At 59.4% G+C, this 7257-nt stretch overlaps 2 protein-coding genes across 4 annotated transcripts; both read right to left on the reverse strand.

The window, feature by feature from the left end:
* Positions 1-313: 313 nt before the first annotated feature.
* On the reverse strand, positions 314-4334 carry LOC111150143 (DnaJ heat shock protein family (Hsp40) member C4). Of its 2 annotated transcripts, XM_022507526.1 has the most exons (8): positions 4306-4334; positions 4056-4130; positions 3520-3612; positions 2347-2440; positions 1671-1855; positions 1404-1568; positions 613-699; positions 314-518 (listed from the first exon to the last, which is right to left on the reverse strand). In XM_022507526.1, exons 1-8 carry the CDS (start codon positions 4332-4334, stop codon positions 416-418), a joined length of 831 nt encoding a protein of 276 aa, XP_022363234.1. In that variant the 3' UTR covers positions 314-415. The 2 variants fall into 2 exon arrangements, with proteins under 2 accessions (XP_022363234.1, XP_022363235.1); XM_022507527.1 differs by lacking the exons at positions 4056-4130; positions 4306-4334 and having other exon boundaries at positions 1656-1855; positions 3520-4013.
* Positions 4335-4462: 128 nt separating this feature from the next.
* On the reverse strand, positions 4463-7007 carry LOC111150142 (nudix hydrolase 22). Of its 2 annotated transcripts, XM_022507524.1 has the most exons (5): positions 6389-7007; positions 5983-6081; positions 5169-5266; positions 4944-5037; positions 4463-4626 (listed from the first exon to the last, which is right to left on the reverse strand). In XM_022507524.1, exons 1-5 carry the CDS (start codon positions 6866-6868, stop codon positions 4525-4527), a joined length of 873 nt encoding a protein of 290 aa, XP_022363232.1. In that variant the 5' UTR covers positions 6869-7007; the 3' UTR covers positions 4463-4524. The 2 variants fall into 2 exon arrangements, with proteins under 2 accessions (XP_022363232.1, XP_022363233.1); XM_022507525.1 differs by lacking the exon at positions 5983-6081 and having other exon boundaries at positions 6389-6883.
* Between the last annotated feature and the right edge of the window lie 250 nt (positions 7008-7257).

Raw genomic sequence — 7257 nt, forward strand, 5'->3', positions numbered from 1 at the left:
CGGCGGGGACGGCGGGGACGGCGGGGGCGGCGGGGGGCCGGGCCCGGGCTGGCGGGCGGGCGGCTCATGTGACCCAGACACGCGCTCCCCACCGGGCCGCGGGGCGGGGGCGGGGCGGGGGAGGGGGGGGCGAGGCCGCCGCGGGGACCCGCCCCCTCCACACACCCCCCTCCTGCCGCAGCAGGGGAAAGGGGACGCGCCGCCCAGGGGGCCGGGCTCCCGGGTCGCCGCCGCCAGGACCCGGAGGGCGGGGTGCGGTTCTCCCGGCGAGGCCCCGGGAGGGGGCCGCTGGGCCTGAAGCAAGGAGCAGGACTCGAGCTCTGAGAAGCACTTTATTGCCCGCGTTTCGAGGGGTGGCAAGTCCCGCGGGGTAGCAAGGAGGGAACAACCGGCAGCCCGCGTCCAAGTGAGCCGCTCACGGCCGGGTGCCTGTGTCGGGAGGCGTGATCCCTGGGCCTCCAGGTGGGGCCTGCAGCTGCTGCCCCTGCAGTTTCTCCTGGAGCCTGGCTCTGTTGGCCCTGCAGGGGAGAGCACCTGGGTGGTCAGGACAGAGTATCCCAGAGGCTGGTGCCAGGACAGTGAAGGGAGAGGGCAGGACGGACTGGGACAGACCTGGCCCGCGCCCGTGTGTCATTGTAGATGGCTGTGATGACCCGGTCCTTTTCATCCATGAAGCTCCGGTGTATCTGCTCCAGCTTCCTGCAAGGGGGTTACAATTAACCCCAATCCCTGCGACCCCCCAAATCCACCCCCACGCCATCCAGGCCGTTCTAGGGTCTCCTCATTCATGAGGACCTCAGGCCAACTGCCTGTGCTAGGTGGGGAGAGGGGCCCAGAAGGGCCGCGGCTTATCCAGGGTCCACTGGTGACCCAGGTCCCTGGCTGCCCTGTTGAAGGGGGTGACAACAGCTCCGAACATCAGGGTGTTCCTCCTCGCAAGAGACTAGAAAGGGTGTACATGTCACTCCGCCACTGAGCTAGGCAGGCTGCTGGCTGTGGGCATCAGCCCTTAGATATCTTTGTTGTAGAACCTCGGTACCCACGGCATGCATAAAAGAGTGGCAGGGAGACAGCCGATTGCCCAACAAGTGAGGACAGTTGCCAGTGAGGCCCAGTTACAACATATTTCCTTCTTGTGCGGGATCTTGCTTGACTCCAGCACGCCCTGGCAGCAGCACCAAAGAATTACCTTCAAATGCCAAAAAAACTGAAAATGACATTAGCCTTTAGTGGAAGCAGAGCAGCCTTTGCCCAGGAGATGATGCTCAGGAGACCTACTTCGTGTCATTCTTAGCTGGAGAGACACAAAAGTGCAGGCCCCAGAGGCGGTGTGGATGTATGACTGGCCACACTGGGCTCCCCCCATCCTCCGCCCTCTGCCCAGGGGGAAGGCAGGGAGGCACCTGAAGGCGACAAAGTGCAGGCCCATGCCCGCCAGCATGATCAGGAGGCAGTACCCTAGAACCCGCTGGTTCTGTTTGTGCTGCTGCTTCCTCGACTCTGGTCCCCGAGGCCTCACACCAGGAAACTGGGCCCAATACTGGGCATTGGGGGGTTCCCAGGAGCCGCTGGGAGGGAGGAGAAAGGAAGTGTGGAATGAGGCTCCCTAGGAGACTTGGGGGTTGTGCGGCAAGCAAGGGGCAGGACGACTGTACCTGTGTGCCTGATACTTGTGTGCCTGATGAGCAGACCTGGCATGGGCCGCGGTTGCTGGAGGCTTTGGAGGACTTGCGGAGGACAGCTGGTGATCGTAGCTTCGGCGGCTCTGTTCTCTGCTGAGCACTTGATATGCTTCGCTGAGCTCCACAAAGCGGCTATGCAGGGCTGGATTCCCAGGGTCCCGGTCGGGGTGCAGCTGGGGTGGGACAGGACTCCCGTCAGCTCTCTTTCCATGTCCCTTCACAGAACCCAGCCCAGTAACGCCCACCCTCAAAGGCTCAAACCATCCCCAGAGGCCCTGCTTGGCCAGTAATCCTCCCTCTCAGGGCTGCCCACCCTTCTAGAAGGCCAGAGAGTCAGGAAGCACAGACTCCTGTCCCCCACCCCTGTTCAAGCCCTCCCCACCTGCTGCCTGGCTCTCACTATATGCCCTGGTCCAGGCTTTCTCAAGAGCAGGCAGTTCAAAAGAACCACGTCCAGCCCATCACACAGAATCCTTGTCGCCTGCCCCCAACCTTTCCTCCCAACTGGCCAGACCTCTGCCCTGGGAGCAACTCCCACTCTCTGCACGCTGAGGGATGTGGCACCATCCAGACTGAGCCACTCAACTCCTCTCCCGGGAATCTGAAATGTACCTTATCCAGCTCAGACTGACTGTCCCTCCTCCCCACCTAGGACCACTGGTACCTCTTTGGACTTGGAGAAGAAAGCTCGTTTAACTTCTTCAGTGCTGGCACCAGGATGCACCCCTAACAGTTCATAGTAGTTCCTGGGGCCAGACCTGTGGAGATAGGCCAGAAACTGCAGGGGCTGTAGAAACACAGAGGATATTCCTTCCTTCCCCCTCCGAGCCCCCCCCCCCACCGCACTCCTCAACTCAGAAACCAGGAGGTTAAAAAAAAAAGAAAGAGGAAGAAGGAAGGAAAGAGAGAGAGAAAGAAAAAGGAAGAAAGAGAAAGAAAGACAAACAGGAAAAGAAAGAAAAAGAAGAAAGGACAGAAGAAAGAAAGAGGAGAAAGGAAGGAAAGAAGGAAGGAAAAGAAAAACAGAAAGAAAAAGAAAGGAAGGAAGGAACCAGGATGTAAGGAAGCTGAGGCCAAGGGAGCTCCACCTGCAAATCATCCCTCCCTTTTTGAGCATTTCAGGTATGGTGCAGATCAGAACATCTCAGTGTGTAGCCCTCAGACCCCTTGCGTAAACACCCAGAAAGCTTGTTTAAAAAACAAAAGCAGGGCGCCTGGGTGGCTCAGTGGGTTAAGCCGCTGCCTTCGGCTCAGGTCATGATCTCAGGGTCCTGGGATCGAGTCCCGCAACGGGCTCTCTGCTCAGCAGAGAGCCTGCTTCCCTCTCTCTCTCTCTCTCTCTGCCTGCCTCTCCGTCTACTTGTGATCTCTCTCTGTCAAATAAATAAATAAAAATCTAAAAAAAAAAAAGGCAAAAAACCCCAAAACCAGATTCCTGAGCCCCACTTCATTCCTGAGCATCAGACTCTCCAGAACCAGGCCCGGGAAGCTGCATATTTTAAGCCACACCCCCACCCCACCCCACCCCCGCCCACCGAGTTGCACAGTGGTGCTTGACCACCACTGCAGTCACGAAAAGACACTGAGTTTGGCTTGGACTCAAACTCTACTTCTTCCACTTAACTCGCTGTATGACTTGGGGGTCATCCCTTAATCTTTGATCTCGTGTCCTCAGTCGTGAAGGTGAGGGTTACCTGAAACTAGCCTGTAAGGCACCTGACACAGAGTACAGAGATCACAACTATCATAGTGCCTGGGTCCAGGCCTGGAGCTGGGCAGGCCCTCCTCAACGAAAACCCACTGAATGATGGGGGCCTGCCCCCTGCCCCCGACTCACCGCTGCCCGGAGGCCGCTGAGAAGAGCCGGGTGGCAGGGCTGCGGTGCCACGACCGGCACAGGCACAGGGACAGCATGGCGACAGGCCGGCGGCTGGTGAAAGGAGGCCACAAAGAAGAGTGCATCGGGACCAGGATGGGACACTTCAAGCACTCCGGGGCCAAAGGGAAGGGCCTGGCCCCGTTTACTTGCGAAGGCAAACTGAAGCTGCCTCGGGGAACCCAGGGGCGGCGGGGCCTCCTTTCCTCAGGACCAGACCCCGGTGTACTGGACCTGCCCCTGCCTCTGACCGGGGCGTCCGGAGCCCGTCCCCACACTGGCCTCGGTGTCCGGGACCAGCTGTCCCGGACGCCGGGGACCCCCTCCCCACCCTGGGAGCCTTGGGGTGGGCGGGTGAAGGAGGGGCCCGCCCCGCCCCCGCAGCGCTCACAGATTCCGCGGCTTCCTATTCCTGCCCCTATGCGGACCCCGCCCCCGCGTTCTCATTGGCTTAGACACCGATGCCCCGCCCACAGAACCCGAAGGTCCGGACGTACGTCAAAGGCCACACCCCGCACACCCATTGGCTTTTGGCGCCTCGGGTCCACCCAACGAGGTCGAGGCCCGCGGACCTGCGGAAAGACAACGGGCGCCGGTTGGCGAAGCGGAAGGGACGCTGCCTGCCCTCGCTGAGGCCTTCGACCCCGCTTCCGTTGCTCTGTCGCAGGAATGTGGCTGTTACTCTGCTCTGCAGCAAGACAGCTTTCGTAAAGCAACTTCCACCCCATAGGAGGCTCGGACCCTCACCACGGCCTGGCAAGGGGCTTCGTCCTCATTCTAGTTTGCAGAGGGAGAACGGAGGCTGGGTTTTTGTTGTTTCCCAACGCTCCTCCTGCCTCGCAGCCACCCAGGTCTCTCCCAGCGGTCCATCTCTGTCTCACAGAAACAGCAGATGCCAATGGAATCCAAGAATAAAGCCCTTTATTGTCTTCCAAGTCGTGCTAGGGTTGAGGACCCTCGGGCGACTCAGGTGGGACTTCCCTGGACTTGGTTGTAGAGGAAGATGGCACCTTTAGCCGACGGGCAGAGCTCAGTCCACATTTTGGTTTCCTGCAACCTCTGTACCCTCTGTGGGGAGAGAGTAAGACCCCCAACATCCAGCCCTCAGGTCTCTTGCAGGAGCTGTGCCCCAGCGTTCCTAAGCCTCAGAACCCTCTGCACTTCACCGTCTCTAGGGAGACATGTTAAGGAGGCTGAAGAGGTTCCTGGCCCTCTCTTGGACTGAGGGCATCCCCAAAGAGGCCTTGTGGCTCTGGAGGAAAGCTCTAAGAGATTTTGCAGCCCCATCTGACCCAGCCCCGGGGAGACAGACATGTATCACCTGGCCTGTGCCAAGCCCAACACCAGCTCTTTGTCCAAGCAGGACACACTTTGCCATTTCACACCTGTGTCTCCACAAAGATGATCCCCGTAGACTCGTGGGCCTCAGCTCCCCCACCCATGTAGTACTTCTTCACCTGCTCAGAAGTCAGGCTGCACCTGGAAAAGGACAGGAGAGTGGCTTGGGGAGTGTCCAGTCCCTGGAGGGTCCCTGGGAAACCCCAGCTGCCTCAGCCATTCCCCTGGACCACCCACCTACCCCAGAAACCTGTACCCCGGAGTCCACTCACTGGACGTAGAACTCAGCACTGGCGCGGCCGGCGCTGGTCTCATTGCGGGCGATACCCAACAGCAGTGGCCGACTCAGAGCGGACAGTGGCACGTTCACCTGGGACAGGTCGTCCACCGGTCAATGACCACTGCCCACATCCCTGCCCGTCTCAATGAAGAACATTATCCTTGTACAGCATTTTACAGTTAGTAGTTCAAGTGCCCAGAATCACAAAATGTCAGATCTTAGGCAAGTTCATATTACAGATGGGAAAGGAGAACTCAAGAAACTAAACAGTTTGCCCAGAGTCACCCAAGGGAAGTCAGGAGTAACTGGGACTCTCATTAACTCCTCTTTTCAACACACGGCGCAGGGGTGGGGTGGGGTGGGGGAGTGGAGTAAGCAAGACATTTGTCATTGTTCCTTTTTTTCCCGTTTTTTAAAAAAAAATTTTAAAGGTTTTATTTACTTGAGAGAGAGTGAGAGCACAAGAACGGCAGAGGGACGGAGGGAGAAGCAGATTCCCCACTGGACAGGGAGCCCAACACAGGGCTCGATCCCAGAACCCTGGGATCATGACCTGAGCCAAAGGCAGAGGCTTAACCAACTAAGCCACCCAAGTGCCCCTCTTGTTCCCATTTTAAAGAAGAGGAGCTTGAGGCACACAGATACGAGGGCTAGAATTCCACTCCACTTGTGCCTAACTGCAAAGCTAAGCTCTTCCCCCAAGGCCAGATGCCTGCAGACCCTCCTGCCAGCCCATACCTGGGGGAATTCTGGCATGTTCTACCCCCTCCCTTCTTGCCCACCTGTCTGGGCCACCCCACACTCACCTCATCACAGATCTCCTGGAGGACGCTGGAGAAGAGCTCATGCACCACCAGCTCCCCAGGGAGGTTCTCGTGCAGGGGACTGTCACCAGGGCACACGGCCTGGGAGAGGTCAGGCTCAGCCCCTGTTCTCCATCTCTTCCCTCCCTGCCTCCCCCATATTTGCTGGCCCTTAGGGCCTGGCTATGCACAGAGAAAGAGTCTTGGTGATCCCCTGACCCAGGCCCACATTTCCATATGGACAACCAGAGATCCAGCTAGTCCTCTGTTCCCCACCCCTCACCCCACGCCCCCCACCATCCCCTAGTTTCCCACCCAGATAAGCACCAGGCCACCCTCCCCCCTTAAGGGATGAGGAAAACAAAGCCTTTTGTGTCTTTGTGCCTTTGCACCCAGCCTGGCATCTCACCTGAGGCTCAGGGTGCCCCCCAGGCACATCCACCAGCCCAGGTGCCTCGGCCACCTGCCGAGAGCGATGAAGGAAGACAAAGAAGTCATCTGCTGTGATCAGCATGGCGCCAACCCCCAGCGGGTCTGCCAGGTAGGCTTGCTTGTCACCCCAGTCAGTGGCCCCCTGCTGTTGCAGCCGCCCCGCCGAGCCAGCCCAGTTAGTGCCCAGGAAGTCTCGGTAGGAAGTCAGGCCCAGGCGCAGGAGCAGTTGTGGTCCCTGTGAGCCAGTGGGAGTCAAGATGGCAGAGTGCAGACGGAATTTGGGGGCGTCAAAGAGCCAGGGCTGAGCCTGTAGCCGGCTCTCCCAGATGGCAGCGATGGCCTCGTCCCCTCCTGGCAGTGGGCGGCGGTCATGGTCTGGGCTTAGCTCAGCCCGTACCTGCTCCTCTGGCAGCCCACCTGGGGGGCACCGCAGCAGCAAAGACACCTCAGGGTCCATGATCTGGACAGGGCCACTCTGGGGGAGGACACAGCCGGGACTGTCACCCCGATAGATAGCCCCACAGCGATCCTTGAGCCAAGCAGCTGGCCCCCTGGGCCACAGACCTCCTTAGGGTTCCCCCAGCCCTTCTGATCCCCTCTGACCTCTCCCTGGGCAGGAGAGTGTCTTATCCTAGCAAGAGCCCCGAGATTCCTGCTGCCTGACATCCCTAGGACTCCCGCGCATCTCTACCACCCAGAGGTCCTGAGTCCAGTCACCCATTTATCCCCATTTCTCCCAATCCCAGGGTCCTCCCACCAACCCCTGGGGCGCCAGACCCCTCGCAGGATCCGGAAGCGCAAGCCTCCAGCAGCACTCACCGAACTACGCGACACACAGGCTCCGCC

This window comes from Enhydra lutris, unplaced genomic scaffold, assembly GCF_002288905.1.
Source record: "Enhydra lutris kenyoni isolate GAN:26980312 unplaced genomic scaffold, ASM228890v2 scaffoldscaffold22, whole genome shotgun sequence".
NCBI lineage: Eukaryota > Metazoa > Chordata > Mammalia > Carnivora > Mustelidae > Enhydra > Enhydra lutris.

Excerpts from the sequence above, each read along its gene's own strand:
- LOC111150143 (XM_022507526.1), bottom strand. The coding sequence starts at position 4,334 with ATGAGGACGAAGCCCCTTGCCAGGCCGTG. Across the intron at positions 3,613-4,055 it reads TGCGGGGTGTGGCCTTTGAC|CCGCCGGCCTGTCGCCATGC; the intron begins GTACGTCCGGAC and ends TCCTTTCACCAG. Across the intron at positions 1,569-1,670 it reads TCTGCTCATCAGGCACACAA|CGGCTCCTGGGAACCCCCCA; the intron begins GTATCAGGCACA and ends CCTCCCTCCCAG.
- LOC111150142 (XM_022507524.1), bottom strand. The coding sequence starts at position 6,868 with ATGGACCCTGAGGTGTCTTTGCTGCTGCGGTGCCCCCCAGGTGGGCTG. Across the intron at positions 5,038-5,168 it reads AGTGCTGAGTTCTACGTCCA|GTGCAGCCTGACTTCTGAGC; the intron begins GTGAGTGGACTC and ends GTCCTTTTCCAG. Across the intron at positions 4,627-4,943 it reads TCATCTTTGTGGAGACACAG|AGGGTACAGAGGTTGCAGGA; the intron begins GTGTGAAATGGC and ends CTCTCCCCACAG.